Source organism: Hemitrygon akajei, chromosome 22 (assembly GCF_048418815.1).
Source record: "Hemitrygon akajei chromosome 22, sHemAka1.3, whole genome shotgun sequence".
NCBI lineage: Eukaryota > Metazoa > Chordata > Chondrichthyes > Myliobatiformes > Dasyatidae > Hemitrygon > Hemitrygon akajei.
This window is the reverse complement of record NC_133145.1, coordinates 33,962,649-33,983,412: the sequence shown is the minus strand read 5'-3', so window position 1 is coordinate 33,983,412 and position 20,764 is coordinate 33,962,649. Positions and strand designations below refer to the sequence as shown.

General features: G+C 39.2%; 1 protein-coding gene across 3 annotated transcripts in view; it reads left to right on the top strand.

Annotated features, from left to right (window-relative positions):
* cfap52 (cilia and flagella associated protein 52) overlaps positions 1-15,985 on the top strand; it is an 82,465-nt gene extending 66,480 nt beyond the window's left edge. Inside the window, exons 13-14 of one of the 3 annotated variants that reach the window (XM_073025955.1) lie at positions 10,296-10,407; positions 14,313-15,985. In XM_073025955.1, coding sequence (XP_072882056.1) covers positions 10,296-10,407; positions 14,313-14,320 — 120 coding nt within the window. In that variant the 3' untranslated portion in view covers positions 14,321-15,985. Of the gene's footprint in view, positions 1-10,295; positions 10,408-10,868; positions 11,069-14,025 lie in introns of those variants that run through there. The other 2 variants (XM_073025953.1, XM_073025954.1) reach the window with 2 other exon arrangements.
* Positions 15,986-20,764: the final 4,779 nt, after the last annotated feature.

Here is a 20,764-nt window from a genome sequence, read left to right as displayed (position 1 = left end):
AAACTAGCATTCAATGCCTTTTCCTACTTATTAATGAATAAATCTGTTGGCAGAATCTATTAAATATTCCACACCCTACCATTTTCTTTGCTATCCTGATCTTTTTGCTTTAAAACAGAGAAGGTGGGGTTTCTCCATAGAGCATTAATTTGGTGGAGTTATTGATTGAGCTCAGTCGACATGAATGGGACTGCATTTATGTCTTTCTATAGATTTACCCTCACAAGATTCTTGCTGCTCTCCACAAATTGAAATACTTCAGTAAGAAAGATAGTTTAGTTTTCAAGACAGACAGTGATTTATAAATTGCAAATAAATAAGAGCAGAAGCTGAAACTGTGAAATCCAACTCATACTCTGCTTGGCTGATGTACTTCGAAGGCTGTCCGAAAGAGTAACAGCAGAAGAGCTGAGAGGCACTGGAAGATGTTGTCACCATACTGAAAATGCTTTCAGAGAAATTGGAGAGGTCTGATGTTAACATGAGTGATTTTGATGTCACTGGTCTTTGAAGAGTGACTGCATTGAGAATCAAATGCAGCAATCACACAAGTGTCTGCATGACCTGGGGGATTGCACACTATGATTGGCACCTCGAATGGATATTTGAAACCATAGCCTTGGCCATTCAGCAGCTCACTTATTTAGAGCAAAATTGGAAATACCTCTTCATGATAGGAAAATTCAGGTGCTCTTAAGATGATGATGCTGAAATAGTTTATTGATGTGGAGGCTATGATCACCACACTTCCACTTCTTGCACACAGCCTTTTTCCCCACTTTTCCACCTCAATTCCTCCCAGTTAGTCAGTACCTAGTATTTTTCAGATCCAATAGCATTATGAGAGCAGCTTCACCAGAGCAGTACAGCAGTTCAAGAATGCTCAGAACCAACTTCTTAAGGGCTTTAGAGTTGTGTAGTAATATTTGGTCTTGATAATGATGCCCATGAGCCTGAATATATTTTTTTTAAAAGCTGCTTGAGTCCTGAAGGTTGTGTAGGATTTTGTAAGCAAAACATGTGAATGTCGTTCAAAGTGCTCAACAAAAGCCATAGCTCTTTACTTCCATTACGAACAAACCAAAAGCAGTTGCTTTGCACTGATGTCTTTATATGACTGTCTCTTAAAGTGAAGACAGCTCAATTATGGTGTTTGTGAATTATGTAGAATAGTTTCTATTATCAACAATATGTGTTCATCTATAAATCATTACATCACCCTACACAAGCACCACCCCTGCCCCACCCCCAAGAATTCACCAAAACCGGCATTGTGAGTCTGTCTGGAGCTTGTAGAAGCCACGTGGTTTGGGTCTTATGTGCCTTGGTTGGAGTAAGAGCAGGTGCCTCTGGCTCATCCAGAGGTCTGCTGACATGCACTTAGTTATGTTGTGATGTAGGTGGTATGTAGTGGAAACCACAAGACCTTAAGACCATAAGACATAGGAGTAGAAATAGACCATTTGGCCCATTGAGTCTGCTCTGTCATTCAATTATGGCTGATCCTTTTTCCCCTCCTCAGCTCCACTTCCTGGCCTCCCCATACCCTTTGATGCCATGTCCAATTAAGAAACTATTAAGCTCTGCCTTAAATCCACCCAACGATCTACCCTCCATAGCTGCCTACGGAAACAAATTCCACAAATTCATCACCCTCTGGCTAAATTTCTCTGTATCTCTGTTTTAAATGGACACCCCTTTATCCTGAGGCTGTGCTCTGTTGTCCTAGACTCCCCCACCATGGGAAACATCCTTTCCACATTTACTCTGCCTAGGCCTTTCAACATTCAAAAAGTTTCAATGAGATCCTCCCTCATCCTCCTAAATTCCAGTGAGTACAGACCCAGATCCATCAAACATACATCGTATGATAACCCTTTCATTCCTAGAATCATCCTTGTGAGCCTCCTCTGGACCTGTTCCAATTCCAGCACATTTTTTCTTAGATGAGGAGCCCAAAATTGTTCACGATACTCAAGGTGAGGCCTAACCAGTGCCTTATAAAGCCTCAGCATCACATCCCAACTCTTGTATTCTAGATGTCTTGAAATGAGTGCTAACATTGCATTTGCCTTCCTCACCACCGACTTAACCAGCAAATGGTCGAGTGTGCAAGTGCCGTCTCCAATGGAATCCCACCACCAAGCACATCCTTCCCTCCCCCCCCCCCCCACAACTTTCAGCTTTCAACAGGGATCACTCCCTACGTGACTCCCTTGTCTATTCATCCCTCCCCACTGATCTCCATCCTGGCACTTATCCTTGCAAGCGGAACATGTGCTACACCTACCCCGACATCTCATCCCAAACACGGTCCAGGTGAGTCGACACTTCACTTGTGAGTCTGTTGGGCTCATTTACTATGTCCGGTGCTCCTGGTGTGGCCTCTTGTATATCGATGAGACCCAACGTAGATTGGGAGACAGTTAGGCCGAACATCTACGCTCTGTCTGCCAGAAAAAGTGGGATTTCCCAGTGGCCACCGATTTTAATTCCACTTCCCATTCCCATTCAGTTATGTCTATCTATGGCCTCCTCCTCTGTCGTAATGAGGCCACACTTAGGTTCGAGGAACAATACCTTATATTCTGACTGGATAGCCTCCAACCTGATGACATGAACATTAATTTCTCGAACTTCTGGTAATGCCTTCCCCCCACCTCCTTTCACAATTCCTCATCCCCTTTTTCCCCTCTCATCTTATCTCCTTGTCCACCTATTGTCTCCCTCTGGTGCTCCTCCCCCCCTTTCCATGGCCTTCTGTCCTCTTCTATCATACTCCCCCTTCTTCTGCCCTCTATCTCTTTCACCAATCAACCTCCCAGCTCTTTACTTCATCCCTCACTCTTCAGGTTTCATCTATCACCTGGTGTTTCTTTATCCCCTCCCCCCACCTTTTAAATCTATTCCTCAGCTTTTTCTCTCCAGTCCTGCCAAAGGGTCTAGGTCTGAAACATCAACTGTATTTTTTTCCATAGATGCTGCCTGGCCTGCTGAGTTCCTCCAGCATATTGTGAGTGTCAACCTCCAAGTTAACCTTCAGGGTGTTCTGCACAAGGACTCCTAAGTCACTTTGCATCTCAGATTTTGGGATTGTTTTCTCCATTTAGAAAATAGTCTGCACATTTATTTCTACTACCAAAGTGCATGGCCAACATTGTATTTCATTTGCTCCTCTCTTGCCTATTCCCCTAATCTGTCTAAGTCCTTTTGCATCCTACCTGTTTCCTCAGCACTACCTGCCCCTCCACCAATCTTCTTATTATCTGTAAACTTGGCAACAAAGCCATCTATTCTATCATCTAAATCATTTTTTTTTAAAAAATGATGGTGATTGCATGTGGTCCATTAGTTCTGAAGGCCCAGCATCACCCAGACCAGGCCCAGAGAGCAATTGTTTGGAGTGCTCAGAATCAGACAGTCCTAAAGATTGTAATAGGTGAGTTTTCAGAGTGGCATATTCATCATGTGCAGCGTGAACTGGGCTTCCACTTGTCAAACCACATGTTAGCATGCTGCTCCCAATATTCTTAACAGATTCAAAGCGACTGCATTGGTCAATATGTCATTGAGTAACTGTGGAATTGGCTGAGAGCATCGGGTCACCAATGTAGGATTTTGTTCCATGTGAGATTAACTTTATATACTTAACAAAAGCCGCAGACCTTTACTTGGGGTATGAACAAACCAAAAAACAATCACCTTACACTGACATCATTATGTTAGACACTCTCTCTTAAAGTGAACTCAACTCAATGATGGTGTTTGTGAATTATGTAGAACAGTTTCTATTATGAACAATAATAACCCATTACATTACCCCTGAGTTGAATGACATCTTATCATAGTGTAGGTGAAGCAGTTTCTGAGCAACATCACCCAGAACTCCAAAACACAGTGTATCTCAATCAAGAGGATCTCTGAAGTCAGGGTAGAAGTCTATACAGCATCCCTCTGCTTCTTGTGAAACCACAGAGGTTGCACGATGTAAATGTAGTAGGAAGAGAAAATTCTATTCACACAGCACACAATAGTGCAAATAAAATGTTTTATGCAAGATTATGTGTTAAATTTTAAAATTATTTGTTGACACCAATTTTTAAGGTGGAGAATAAGGGAATTAGGCATTGATGTGTTGAACAAATCTTGCAATAGTGGGGGCAACTTGTGTTGCCACTACTCTTGCAATACCTGATTATCTTCCTCCTTTTAATTCTCCTGGTCCTCATCAGCGAGAAAAGTGCTCATGGGATTGATGTCTGCTGCAGGTCCTTCACTTGCTGCTGTGTATTATTGTGTATCAGCAGCATACCACCACTACCACTCAACTTGTATATTACAACACAGAAGGAAGCTCTCATGCATCCAACAGAGCATTTCCATTCTCATTTTCCTACAATGCTGAAATTTATTCTTGCTCTCGTATGCCATTGAATTAGCTGGTATGTACTGAAGGATGCTGTTATGTTTGGTAACTCCTGAAACTAATTGAAAGAAAAACATAGGGGTTAGGATAATGTATCTACTTAGTTTTACTTTTAATGAGGTACTCAAATATGATGTGGTGCTCTAATGACATATGCCAATCATGTACTTACTTATAACCCATAATAAGGTTTCAAAGGTACATGTAATGTCAGAGAAATGTATACAATATACATCCTGAAATTCTTTTTCTTCGTTTCTTCGCAACCATCCACAAAAACAGAGTGCCCCAAAGAATGAATAACAGTTGAATGTTAGGACCCCAAAGCCCCCCCAACTCCCCCCTCCCACGTGTAAGCAGCAGCAAAGCAACATCCCCCTCTCCCCCACCAGCGCCCTCCACTGAGCACTCAAGTGTGCAGTAAAGCAAGAATAAAGACACAGACTTGCAGTACCCCAAAGGCTGCTTGTTCACCCGGTAATTCGACATACCACAGGCTCGCTTTCTCTCCCTAACAAGGGAAAAAGTGGTGTCTCCATTTCATTATGTAAACACAGAGAATTCTTAATCAAACAATATATTTACAATGTTACTCAAATATTCCGAAAATATCAAATACAGTACAGGTACCTCCATTTTTGATTTGGTATCTGAAAGAATAGACTGCCGCATGTTAATGACAACTCCTTGGGAATCTTGTGAAAATTTACATGAATTTTAGAAATGTCGTCTTAAGATTGCAGACCAGGTGCAAGATGATGCATTGGAAGCACTCAAAGCTGATGAACACTCATGGGCACTGTGGGAGTTTCTTAATATGCAGTTGATGACACTGATGGGAAGCCAGCCAGAATCACAAACCCAAGCACTCTATCAGTCTGACAGTTCTCAGAACAAACTAAGTTTCTGCCAACTGTGGGAAACAATCCTTAACTCAGTCACGTTTCCAATCCATTTGTGTGCAGTCAACTGCAAGATCCTTAGCTTGACGACAGGTGTCAGTTTGACAGCCACCAGCAGACTGGGGCCATCAAGTCCAATAGCCAGCATATCTTGTTCCAGAAGGCTGTAACTAACTGCCACTACCTGCTCTGCTTCTCTGATCCTCATGAAACATTGATGTTAAAATACATTGAGGCAACTGATACTAGGTATATACACCGCTTGTGACAGCTGTACAGACATAGAAAAGTTCCCTCTGGAGATAACATCAACACAAGAACTTTTCATAAAAGAAGACTCTAGAACACAGATGAAGAAGAACTCCATAAACAGCTGGAACAGCAGAAACCTGCTTCTCTCTGCAGAACCTTCCTCTCTTCTGCAGTGCCAGGTATCGAGAAAAGTAGGGTTCTGCTTTTCCACCTTTTATAGTGTCGGTTCATCTTCCAAATTCTACAGTCTTCTTTTCTAAGACATTCCTGTGTTGATGTTATCTCCAGATTTTTGAAAGTCAGCAGCAGGATTTGCAACCTAGTTTATGTTTACATTCATAAATCTGACAGAATTTTGAAATTAAGATTTGAAAACAATCGCTCAATGCCTCTTTGGTAAGAGTGGCATGATCACTTATGAAAAGATTTGTAAAATTGTTGTGTTTACTTGCATGTCAGTTTTTCTATCCAATGCTGCTGTGCTCTTTGGCTTATGAGTTGCAGTCCTAGGAAACATTTGCAAACTGTTATTATAATCCAGTTAAAATGAAAATTAATTAACTGCAGATGCTGGATGTATGAAATAAAAACCAAAATGCAGGAAATCTGGAGTAAGTCTGGCAGCTTCTGAGGAATAAAAAAGTTAATGTTTTAGGTCTGAAATCCTTTATTCAAATAGTGAAATTGAGAAAACAAGTTTTAAGTTACAAAAATAGTGACAGATAGATTAGAGGGTGCATCTTAAATAAGGTGAGGCTGAGATGAGGATGGTCAAAGAAAAAAAAAACTACAAACAAAACCCATAAAATGCAAAACTGTAGGGAATGTTAAACAGGCCAAGCCACGCTGATGAAGAGAGAAACACTGAAACTATATTACAGATTGATGACCCTCAGCAGAGTTGGCCTATTCTGATACAAACAGAGAAGGTGAATTAACTTGACTTCTTGAATTTAGTATTGAATAGCTGGCTAGTGGCGTAGTGGCATCAGTGCCGGACTTCAGAGCAAAGGCTCCTGAGTTCGAATCCAGCCGGCCCCCTTGCACGCTTTCCGTCCGTGCTGGGTTGAGCGTCGAGCTAGCAACTCGGCCTCGTAAAAATAAGGAAGCCTGCTAAAAAAAACGCCGTCACGACGGCGTCCCGATGACTCCACTCAGAATTAAGGGCTTTCTTCTTTTTCTTCTTCTTCAATATTGGATCTAGAAGGCTGTACCTTGCTTAGACATAAGGTGAAGTGCTATTCATCAGCCACATGTTGGGCCTCATTATAACATTGTGCAAGACCAGAGACAAATCAGGGCCACTCCTTCAGATTATATGCAGGTGTTCCGGAAATCGGTCACCCGATCTGTATTTCGATCCTCCAGTGTAGAGAAGACCACATTTTGATCACTGAACACAGTATACTAATTCCTGCAAATATTGCTCATACAAAGCAGGTGTAATGGTGACTTCCAAACTACAGCTTGATGGGCTTGTTAAGTGTTGAGTTAGCAATGGGATTCATTTCCACAAGTTGATATTAGATTTATGAAATGGCATTATTTCTGGAGCATTTAAGCTGAATTCTACCCTACAATCTCCTGACAATCCCAAAATCACCTGTGCCTCACCTATGCAATAAAGCTAAGCTTTCCCCTGAATTGAGGTATCTGTATGAATAAATTCAATACACATAGTAATTCTTCCAAGGTGTTTTCATAAGATAAAAGAAAAGATGCAGGCTACTCAGCCACTGTTCCCTCAAATCTACATTCCTGTACTCTTCCTCACTTCACCCAATTACCTCATGTGCGGCAGTTGACTCTTTCAGACACCAAATCAAAATTAGAGGTGCCCTTCAATACACACTAGCTAATTCAAGGGCGTATGAAAGTGAGAATAAATTCCAAAACTCTGTGGAGCTGCACTCCATTTGCAGTTAAGCTCCTTGTGCACACTTTGTTAATTACTCCCACACATCCATGTGATTATAATAACCATATATAATGTATACTGCATTAGTCCCATTATGAGACTTCATCTGCTATATTATGCACAGTTATGATCTCCCAACCCAAGGAAGGATATATTTGTGATAGAAGCAGTGCAGTGCAGGTTATCCCTAGGATGTAGAGGTTTACCTGTGAAGAGATATTGAACCATCTGGGCCTATAATATCTCAACTATCGTAGAATGTGAGATCATCTCAATGAAAAGTACAAAATACATAAATGATTTGACAAAGTAGTTGCAGAGCTGCCTTTCCCCAAGTAGTGTGTCTTTAACTAGGGTCTACTGCCTCAAGTTAAGAGAAGCCATTTCAGATTGAGATAAAAGGATATTTCCACAACCACAGATCAGTGAATCTTCGTGAATTCTCTCCCCTAAAAGACTGCAGTGGCTAAATTCACTGCATCTATTCAAGGCAGACATCAATAAAATCTTGGATATTGTAGGAATCAAGGAGTGTGGGGATAGGGCTGAAAATGGCATGGAGATAATAATGACAGAGCTATTCCTGCTTCTACTTTTTATGCTGTTGTGAAGGGAAAGTGCTCGAAGTATCATCAGTACAATGTTATAGTCCCGTTTCTATGTATCTTTAAAATGTCATTAGTTGTTCATGTGACATCGTTGAATTTACAATTTAATTTGAAATACTGCAGTTTGCATTTTCAACTGTTAATTACTTAAAATCGTCACCATTAATCTCCTAAATCCTCCATACATTCAATTCATAACTTATGCATTTGCAAGGGAGTGCTCATGATGATTCTTTTGTTATGCCTGGCTTATTCAAATTATCTGCTTCACAGAACATTTGTTTCTGATGTGCTTGAACTACGACACTCCCAGCCTATAAATTTAAGATATGAAATGTGATTATAATTAGTTGGTGTGTCACTCAACAACCAATTTGGGAGAAATAATATGGACACAGCAATGTTATATGCCTTGCAAAAGTAAATTTTATTCTAATCACAAAACTAAATTTGTAGGTTCTAAATTTCCTGGAGTATTTCTGTAAAGCAATGGAATGAGTACAGGATTCTACCAGCTTTACATACAGAAAATCAATTGTAACTGATTTATGCCAGTTTTACCTCAGAATAAACATAAAACCAGGAGCTGGTGATAACAGTCGACCCCACAATCTGTTCTGCCAAAACAGTCATGACTAATCCAATCTTGGCTTCAACACTACTTTCTCACTCTCTTCCCATCTCTTAACTACCTTATAGTCTTCCTGTCTTTGCTTTAAATAAAATTCATGACTTCATCTCCACAGTACAGCTGTCTGCTGGAGACTTCCAAAAAGACACAAGGTTCTGAGAGAATAAATCCTTCCTCATCCTGTCTAAAAGGGTGATCCAATATTCTGAAGCTCCAGATGCCCTCTCTCAAATATTTTCTACACATGCACCCTTCCAATCCCCTCAATCTTAAAAAAGGTATCAAAACTTCTCTATGTTTATATTCACAATCCTTGCAATAAAGGCAAGCATTTTATGACCTTTGCAATTACCTTATGTGTTTGCATGCTTGTTGTGTTTGTTTTATTAGAAGCCCTAGATGCCTTTGTACCAGAAGATTTTATGGTATCACTTTATTAACCAATATTTTATTTTTACATTCTTCCTTTTAAAGTGGATAATGTCACAATTCCCACATTATACTCCATCTGCCAACTTCTTGCCCACTCAGTCAACCTATCCATATCTTTTTGTCCTTTTAGGGAGAACATACCCCTAGTACTACAACACATCCTGTCCCCAGTTTATTTGTTTAATGAAGTCTTGAATCATTCATCTGAATTTTGGTGCAAGATTCTGGTCATTCAGATCTAAGTCTTGGAAGTTGCTGAGAGAACAGTGCTTGATAAAAAGGTTGGCAAAGAAAGAAGCAAATTGTAAACAAGTATCAAAGCAGTACTTAAAATTAAACCATGACAGTAGGTCAAAGAGACAAAGTTCACGGAGCAAAGCCAGATCCTTTTACCCTTATCTTCTACTCTACTCTTTTCCATGGGTTTTCAGATGATTTTAGTTCTTCCCTCTCTCCCATCAGACAAAAGATACAAATGCCTGAAAGCAGTTAACACCAAGCTCAAGGACAACATTTATTCCACTATTATAAGACTATTGAATGATTTCCTTATACAATAAGATGGAGTCTTGACCTCTCAATCTACCTTATTATGACCTTGCACCTTATTATCTACCAACACTGCACCTTCCTTGTATCTGTAACATTTTATTCTGTACTCTCAAATCACGTTACCTTGTACTACCTCAATATGCTATTGTAATGATTTGGTCTGTATGGACAGTATGCAAGAGAAGTTTTTCACTGTACCTTGGTGAAAATTATAAGCTAATTTATCAATTTAGTAACATGATTTTCCATTTTATCAAATTTTGTTCTATCAGAATGAGACTTTCATACTACCATTGCAGTTAGAAAACATTATAAAATTACATCCTTGCATGTGATAGGGAGAAATATAATCCTAATTTGTGTAATAGACTATTATATAAGAACTGACAGCTAGTTATTTCAATGGAAAATTACATGCTGTTTTGTGGAAAGGTAATACTCCCTATATGTAAGGATTACTTACAGCCAAAAATCAAGTCAAGTTTATTGTCATTTGACTATAACAAAAACAAAATAAAATTAATAAGATGTATTATTTCAACAATGTAATGTTACAATTTATTTTTAATTTAAGATTGGATATTGGGAAGTATTTGATGGATCAGTTATCAGAGAGCTGGATGGCTCCTTATCTGGTTCCATTAATGGAATGGACATCACAGCAAATGGTGACTTCTTTGTAACTGGTAAGAAAAATCCTAAATACCCATGAAATAATTATCTGGCAATTTTTATCATGGGATAATGTAACAATGCGGTTTAGAGTGCTTCCTAAATTTCCAGGTTAATAATTTTCAACTTCTCATGATATTTTCTGTTTCTTTTAAAATTTTTAGTAATATTTCATGTATGATTTTGGCTTTTATTGGCAGCACTGATCAGAGGGTGGTGGTTATGTTCAATCTGTGGTAATAGTCATTTTTTCAGGATCTTGGCAAGACTAGCATCTATTTTCCATCCCTAATAATCCTTGAGAACTATGGTGACTATGTGTCTCCTTGAACTGCTGCAGTTCTTCTGGAGAAAGTACATCAAAAGGATTTTCAGAATTTAGATTCATGGAGCCATGTAACACAAATACAGGTGTTTTGTCCCGACATGTCAAGTACTCAAACCAACACTTTGTCCATAATCTTTTACACCTTAGTGCTTCAAGTATTCATCTTGTAAATATTGTATGGGTAGCTGTTTCTAAGGATGACTTACAGGTGAGTGATGTTCTCATGTGCCTGTGGTTCTTTTTGTTCTTTGAGGTGAAGTCATCAGTTTGGGAAATGCTTTTGGAATAAAATAACCAAGTAACTGCACTGCATTTTTTCATTAAAAGCATATGAACCTACAAGTTAGGAGCATGTGCGAGCCACTCCTATTCCCCCACTTAGCTCATAGTTGATCCATTTGCAAACTCAACTCTGCATTCCTATCTACTTAAGGTAGCCTTTACTCACTTGCTTATCATTTTCTATCTTTTTGATCTCTATAGAATTCTGTCTTAAAAATAGCTGAACATGGATTGAATTGTATTTATTTAAATTTTACATCCATCCCACAACGTGAGGGAGTAAAACTCTTTGCATTATGATGCCATCGCAGTGTACAGACATGTGAATTTATAAGTATATTGGCTTGGAGAAAGAAGCTGTCCCATAGCCTGTTGGTCCTGGCTTAATACTTCGGTACTGTATGCCAGATGGAAGCAGCTGAAACAGTTTATGGTTGGGGGGTGACCGGTGTTGCTGATGATCTTCTAGGCCCTCTTTTTGCACCTGTTGCTGTAAATGTCCTCAATGGAGGGATGTTCACATCCACAGATGAGCTGGACTGTCCGTACCAGTCTCTGCAGCTAGTTTTGAAATACAATTCTTCAACCAGTTCTTACTGGTGGAAGTTGTCAGTCCCCATAGCCTTTGCTACCTCCAATATTTTTATCTGTTTCTTGGTATCATATGGGGTCAATCAAATTTGCTCAAGCCTGGCTTCTGTAATGATGGTGACCTCAAGACAACGCCCAGATTGTTAGTCCACTTGACACTTCTGCCTGCATATGATTGCAAATACTTTATTTTTCAACACTTAGATAACGTATGATGTCATTCAGACTGAAACTGTTCAACTGAAGAGGTTATGAATTAAATTTCACTGATTTGCACCAAGATTATTTCTCAATAAATTTATTTTAATATATTAAATTTCAGTCTGGAATGTGCATGCATTTATACATCAGTGCAATCAATACATACAGTATCTTAAAACAATATATAAAACTACAACCATAATATGTGGAGAAAATTCCAAATCTCTATGATATACAATCAGTGGCCACTTTATTGGGTATCTCCTGTTCCTAATAAAGTGGCCACTGAGTGTATGTTCATATTCTGCTGCTGCTGGTATAGCCCATTCACTTAAGGTTTAACATTCTATGCATTCGGAGATGCTCTTCTGCGCATTCAATTCTTCTCGCAATTCCTCCGTCTCCGCCACATCTGCTCTCAGGATGAGGCTTTTCATTCCAGGACGAAGGAGATGTCTTCCCTTTTTAAACAAAGGGGCTTCCCTTCCTCCACCATCAACTCTGCTCTCAAATGCATCTCTCCTATTTCATACACATCTGCTCTCACCCCATCCGCCCGCCACCCCACTCGGGATAGGGTTCCCCTTGTCCTCACCTACCTCCGGGTCCAACGTATAATTTTCCACAACTTCCTCTACCTCCAACGGGATCCCACTACCAAGCACATCTTTCCCTCCCCCCCTTTCTGCTTTCTGCAGGGATCGCTCCCTACGCGACTCCCTTGTCCATTTGTCCACCCCATCCCTTCCCACCGATCTCCCTCCTGGCACTTATCCTTGTAAGCGGGACAAGTGCTACACCTGCCCTTACACTTCCTCCCTCACCACCATTCAGGGCCCCAGACAGTCCTTCCAGGTGAGGCGACACTTCACCTGTGTGTCGGCTGGTGTGGTATACTGCGTCCGGTGCTCCCGGTGTGGCCTTTTATATGTTGGTAAGATCCAATGCAGACTGGGAGACCGTTTTGCTGAACACCTACGCTCTGTCCGCCAGAGAAAGCAGGATCTCCCAGTGGCCAAACATTTTAATTCCACATCCCAGTCCCATTCTGATAAGTCTACCTATGGCCTTCTCTACTGTCAAGATGAAGCCACACTCAGGTTGGAGGAACAACACCTTATATTCTGTCTGGGTAGCCTCCAACCTGATGACATGAACATTGATTACTCTCACTTCCATTAATGCCCCTCCTCCCCTTCTTTCCCCATCCCTGATTTATTTATTTACCCCCTCCCTTTTTTCTCTCTCTCTGCACATCACTTTTTGCCTGTTCTCCATCTCCCTCTGGTGCTCCCCTCCCCCCTTCTTTCTCCCTAGGCCTCCCATCCCATGATCCTTTCCCGTCTCCAGCTCTGTATCCCTTTTGCCAATCACCTTTCCAGCTCTTAGCTTCACCCCACCCTTTCCTGTCTTCTATCATTTTGGATTTCCCCCCTCCCCCTCCTACTTTCAAATCTCTTACTAACTTTTCTTTCAGTTAGTCCTGACGAAGGGTCTCGGCCCGAAACGTCGACTGTGCTTCTCCTTATAGATGCTGCCTGGCCTGCTGCGTTCCACCAGCATTTTGTGTGTGTTGCTTGAATTTCCAGCATCTTTGGATCTCCTCATGTTTGTGTGCTTACGTAGATGTCTTTTTCAAGAATCCTTTTACTCAATATTCTTTCAACCTCGCAGTGTAGATCCTCAGTCCCTAAAGAGAAATATAAACTATTAGATAACATAGGCAAGCCTACTCCTATTTGCTTTGGTGGTCAGCATAGTTATCTCACTTTGCATTTCCAGCTATGTCCTTATTTGAAGGCTGGTAACCTTTTCTATGTAACTCTCTAACTGCCTGATTAAAACTCAAGAATGTCTGGGAATTCCACACTCTGCTCACTGCTTGTTACTGCATGACATAAAAATTTTGAGCTATATTGCTACTTTTCCTTTATTTAGTTTCTCATTTATCTAATGAGTTAATAGGCATCCACTGAATAAATATCCCCTTAAAATGACTACAAAGGCTTATAATATGAAAATATTATTGTCTTGGAATAAATTAACAGTTCTATTATTAAAACTGTTCTATTATTAAAAATGTGTTTTTTTTAAAACCTGAATTTACTAATATTCAGTATTCTTTAAAATTGTTACAATATATAGATAAATATATTGTTTTATGCAATTTCATAACAATATTTACTTTTTGTACTAATTATATTGTTGAATCTCTATCTGTTTAAATCAGGAGGTGAAGATAAATTGATTAAATTGTGGGGATACAATGAAGGTGAAGTTACACATATTGGAATAGGTCACAGTGGTAACATTCAACGTATTAAGATCTCTCCCAATATGAAACACATAATAAGTGTTAGTTCAGATGGAGCCATTCTGCGATGGAGATATCCTTATACAGACTAGTGCACAACACACTTCATGACAAGTAACAATATTACTTCAAAATGTTAGCTCATTTTCAAATTTCAAACAGGCAGTAATAAATTTTCATGAAAATTCTACTTTGTATTTCAGGGAAATAACTTCAAATAACTGTTCTCCCAGAACATCATCTTCCTTTAGAAATTAATTAAAATTCTATACCTTTGTCATTTAATGCTGAAGTTGTAATGTTGGAGAAATCTCCTACCTAAAAGTTACTAAGTAAATGACATGAAAGTTAAGTTGTCAAAATGTATATTTAGATACAACTTGGAAAATAATTAATGTTTTCTTTAATAACTTGTGATTATATGTTATAAACTAGATTCCTTGTTGCTGTGTATTAGCTTTTCAGTAGGATATTCAACAGCTGGTATCTTGATGTAGCTATGATTTTGAATGATCTATAATTTTTATTACAATGCAATTTATGGAAGAAATAAAATAAAATTTGACATCTTTATTTGCTATCTTTAAACATTAACTTTTAAAGGTATGATTTTATATATAAATAATTGGAAAGTGTGGAAAATGTTTCCTGTGTTTTGTATGTAATTAAACTTGTTATAAAATGAATTTATGATGTTCCAACAGCAAGAAAATTTATCTTTATGCAATTATTGCTTTCTCATAGTCTCAGGGTGAAATAGAGCAAACACTGGAACAAATAGCAAATAACTTTTTTTAATGGCTTGTATTGATCTGTGACCTGGAAATCTCAATTACCACTGGCTAAAGTGATTTGGTTCATTAAATTACAATAATTGATCCACCTATTCAAGTTAACTTCAGATGGATGAGTTGCCAAACACTCAAAAATGCCAAAATAAGAAAATGGGAAAAAAATTGACCAAGCCTACAAACCATCAGCAGCAGGAAATGCAACTTACATATGACCTCAGCTTTAGCATAACTGTCACATTAGCAATAACAGCTATAGTTAATGTTGGTGTATGTTTAGTAAGTGTACATATTAAAAAACTCAAAGGCTTTTAAACCAGGAAATGTCACCAATTACTAAACATCCTCAAACATCCTCCATGGGTCAGCTTATCAGTGCTGAGAAGGGAAAAAATTTCTTCTCCCAGAGGTTAATAAATCTGCAATTCTCTACCCAAGTTGGTTGAGGAGGCTCGGTCACTTTTTATATTCAGAGCAGCTAGTAATTTTTTTTGGATGTTAAGGGAATCAAAGTATTTCAGGTTAGTACAGGAAAGAGGCACTGAAGGAAATGATCATCCCTGATTCTTAATTAGTGATGGAGCAGAAACAAGGGACTGAATAGCCTAGATCTGCTTTTATTTCTGATGTTCTTATGTCTTCATTCACTCTGTCTCTGTGAGATATGAATGTTATTTTCTCAACATACACACATGAGGGACTGGCCAAGATTACTTATGTCTATTTCATTAATCTGCAGCTGCTTAAGCATATGACTTAATATACCTAGAACTCATAAAGATACTCTATCCAAGACTGTAGATCGAATTGCAAATTACAAACTCAGGATGTTTTAACCTTCTTCACTTTTTATTATTTTCATTTGCAAGGTATGTCAATGTTTTTAATACCTTAGTGTTTCCTTGATCCATGTATGTTTTTATACTTACTAATATAGGAATAATTAAAATGCTCTTTTAATATATTATTGACTATTTCAATACGTGAATTTGACCTGTCAAATTTAGCTTTTATGTGCAGACCCAGAAAGTATTGTTTGCATGGCCATAATGTCCTTAGTACACTTTAGGAGATTCTTTTTTTGAGATTTGGTATTTGAGGCATAATGTCCATTTCTAATTTTGAGATATCTGTGAATTATTACAGATCTTTGAAATATGAGTGCTATTGCACAAACACGCGATAGATTCCTCTGCCAAGAAATCAGAACTGTTTCCATAAATCACCTATAAAAACAACAAAAAATACCTGTTAGCACTATTTCTATTATGAAGTTGGACAGAGCACAGTATCATTTACCCTGATGCAGGTTTCGTTTGTCCATTGAATGTCCCACACCTCAGATTCAAATTAATTTATTTATCACAAAGTACTATACATTGAAACATAGAGTGAAATCTGTTGTTTATGTTAATAACCAACTCAACTTGAGGATGTGTGGGGGCAGCCAACAAGTGTGGCTACACATTCTGTCAGTCAAATAGCTTGCCCACAATGTTCATCAAAACAACACAGATCAGCAGCAGCAACAACAACAACAAGCCCCTTTCCCACCCTCACACACACACAGAGGCCACTTCCAGGTCTCTGACCACCAGTCCTTGGCCCCAGACTCTTAGACTCATAGACATTGGGCCTCCAACCTCCATACCTTGTAGATATTGGGCCTCTGATTTTCAGACACGGTGACTTTGGTTTTCTACTTTTGGGCTTCAGCCTCTGGTTTTGACTCTAGTGCACACCAGTCATAGAATTTTGAACTCCAGGCCTTGTCCTCCAGACTCGCAAGGACCTCCAACCCCAGGATTTGCTGACTGGGGTGGGCCATTAACCCTCATGTTTCCTGCTTGTATGAACCTCCGATCCCAGGACTCGCCGACCTGGGGTAATCACCAGCCCTCACTCACAGGGTCTTCCTCTTCAGCGACTGGAAACCTGACCCCCCAGGGATTGCTGGTCTTTGACTGTGAGTGCTCTAACTTGGATTCCAACCACTATAAAACTATAAGACTGGATCAGATTAGGTCATTTGGCCAATTGAGTCTGCTCCACCATTCAATCATGGCTGATTCTGTCCCTGACTCTTCATTTATTGCTCCTGACCTCTAACGGCCCTATGGAGCTAAAAAAAAATCTGCGACTGAGCCACAACCTCGATGGACATTGCAGCTCAGCACCATCTTGAACAGAAGATAATGCTTTTAAAGTGAACAGCTCATTTCATTTATTTAACAACTTTGGAATGGTAGATTGTGATGTTTTACCTTTGTAGTTAAGTATTAACTTTGAATATACATCCATTTTATGCATTAAGAATACCTAAAATTCATTTTCTAGACACTATCTTTCAATTGTAATGCTACAAAGTGAAAACAAGCACACTAAGCAATGAAAAGTATGAAAAAATATATTAAAATATTATGATATATTCATTTTGCTTATCAAGTGCTAAGACTTAGCTAGGCTATTTCTTTGCTAGAGGCATATCCCTGTCAAAAGTAAGGTTGTTCCGCTGCATGCATTACCATGAGATGTGATTTATTTTAATCATAGTGCCAATACTTCCACAACATTTTAACAGTGTATCACTGTAGCTTAAAATTCAATGACCGGATATTTCATTTCTCAAAAATAACAAGAAATGTGGTTTGCCTGAATTCAGTATCAATGTAAAAATATCTAGGAATATTTTAATAACCTGCTTAGTAAACAGATGTGCAATCTGATGGGTGGCTAAATTAACTCAACCTAGTGAACATCTAAATTTTATTTCCAATAAGAAAGCTTGTTTCCAGTTATAAAGTCAATTACTGCTGTGGTACATTTCCAATGGGAATGTTTAAATTTTTTCCCTCAAGCAGCTTGTACCCTGCCTTAAGTAGTTAGGAAATACTATAAAAGTGTATTACTTTGTTTGGTTTATACTCAGATAAATATTTTATAGAGATCTCTGGCATTTGATTCAATAGAAATCGCAAAAAATATACATATTATGCTCTTGCTGTTGGGACACTTCAAGATGGATTTTTGCCATCATTTTTCTGATTCACTATTAAAATATATTTTTTGTTACAGAACAGAAATTTGACTGTAAACTATTCTATTATTGGAATGGCAATATTCACAGGTGTTGTGAGCTCATTATCATAACAAATTAATTCTTGCAGTTTGATTTAGCACCGAGCAGGCAATGATTGTTCCCCTCAGAAATATTAATCTTAGTAAAATTCTGGTTGTATAATGATTTTATGATGTGGAGGTCAAGCTCGGAATAACATCTAATATTGTAGATTCAAACAGAATTCCTTCATGTAATGTTAATTAAGTATTATTATTATTATTATTATTTGTTTTGATCACCACTGTCAGTGGATATGTGCAACAAATTGTAGAGTAAATTTTAGGAGATGAGGGTTGTGGCATGGAATTTCACCAAGTAAGAATGTGTATTAACTCCGCCATGGTTAGTCTCAAGCCTGACTGTGAAAGGAGGAGGATTAGGCAAACCCATCCCGTAAAAACTCAGAGCTACAGAAATGTCAACAGAAGCTCCAAAGACCTCATCCCTAGGAGATGAAGGTCACCAGAAGAAGGGCTACATCTGCGGATAACTTGAAAGACTGGCACAGGACAGGGGGCTTTGGCAAGCTGTTGTTCAAGATTCAAGTATTTTTATTATCAAAGAATGAATAAATTACACAACTTTGAGATTTGCTTGCTCACGGTTAGCCACAAAGCAGGAAACCTGAAAGAACCCAATTAACAAAAAAAAGAATAAAAATAAAAGATGCACAAAGGAAGGGGGAAAAACACAAATCATGCCAACATTTGAAGCGAGCAACAACATTCTGAACCAAATTGAGTTCTCAGATCCAAACTCCAGAGCAGCCTGGAGTAGGCCCAAAGCCTCGCTTAGCAGTTCATCATGTTAGTTGGCACAGAGCACAGCAGCAGGGGCAGTCTTCATAGCATCAGCACCATGGAAAGAGGAGTGGCCATTGCAGGGAACGAGCAAAACTGGCTCTCGCCTCAAATCCCAACACACTGTCTTTTCAATTTATCTGGACCAGTGTTTAAATCGACCAAACAATAGAACAGTGAAAGTCCCTGGCAGCCTGAAGAAGGGGGTGAACATTGCAGAGAGTGAGCAAAATTGGCTCTCGCCTCCAATCTGGGCTGGCATTTAAATCATCTAAATAGTGAATCGTACCTTGCACTAAGGCCCAGCTGCAGTGAAAGGCTCTGGACCTAGACCACGCTGCCCAGTGACTCACTCCAGGCCAAAATTAAGTCACCCAGCCCAAAGCCACTCTCAAGCTCTTCAAATCAGCTCAGCACCCAGAGTGATACAACCTTGCACTCGGGCCAGTTGTATGGTCACCGAATCTCCTCTGCTCAGGCCTTGACTTCTCCTTTCAGTACGCAGAGCGATCTAGCCTCGCCCCCAAGCCAGTTGTATGGGCATCGGAACTCCAACGATTCTTCAGCACACCATCTTGGCTCACCCCCTGAACTCGCTTCACCATCACTTGCCCCTTTACTGTTTGCGGCGATAATTTAACAGAACTTACAAAAGAAAAGGTATTTTTATTGATGGTTTTAGTCGAATTTCTTAGCTTTTAACTATTAGAGAGCTGTTGCATGTGTTCAGTAGTGCCATCTTAACCGGAAGTTATGATATTGGCAGCCTGTGCCCCAGGAGGGGTGATGGGCTCAAGAAGAAGAAGAGTGCATATTGAACACGTAAACTAGCATGCTGATTTGTGGCACTCCTTATCTTTTCGGGGTCTATTTTTAATTTACAGACCTTTTACAAAATTATACCTAGAAATTTATCTATACAAGATCAAAAGTTGCATTGAAAATATGGCACATTAAGTCAATTTTATACTCATTTTCTGGATGCAAGAACACCAGTCATTTATAGTGTACGTTCACTTTGGTCTGAGATTCTCTTGCTCTCTAGTGCTACTTTTCTGGCATCCCAGCTCATCCAAAAGGCATTAGAAGTGGTACAGTGCCCAGAATTAGTCATTATTGAAACTCAGCTACATGACAGGTACTCACAGAAGAATTGGTTTCCAACTATTCTGCAGGCTGAGAAAGAACCTATTTAAAGGGCTAACGCACTAAATTAGCATTCATTATAAGACTGGAAATTATTCTGCACAGTGACAGTTTACTCTGCAAGCTGCTGATACTCAATGCTTCCATCTTTAAAAAATTTGCTGTAATAAAAAGAACTTAGAACGTCCACTTGTCTCAAACTAAAGCACTTCTTGCTTACACTCAGTGGCCACTTTATTAGGAACACCTGTACACTACGTGCTAACGCAAATACATAATCAGTCAATTATGTAGCAGAAACTCAATGCATAAAAGTATGCAGACATGATCAAGGTGTTCATTTGTTAGTCAGACCAAACATCAGAATGGGGAAGAAATGTGATCTAAGTGACTTTGACTACAGAATGGTTGTTTGAGTCAGACGGGGTGGTTTGAGTATCTCAGAAACTGCTGATCTCTTGTGATTTTCATGCTCAACATTCTCTGAGTATACAGAGAATAGTGTGGAAAAAAGAAACATCCAATGAGCCACAGTCTGTGGGCAAAGGCACCTTGTTAATGAGAGAGGTCAGAGAAGAACAGCCAGAGTGGTTCAAGCCAACAGGAAGATAACAAATAATCACATGTTATAACAGTGGGGTGCAGAAGAGCATCTCTGAACATAAAACACATTGAACCTTGACGTGGATGAGCTACAGCAGCCGAAGACCATGAATAAACATTCAGTGACAACTCCGCTAGGTACAGTGATGCATATGTAATGGGAATGCAACACACATCTCCCAAGCACCACAGAC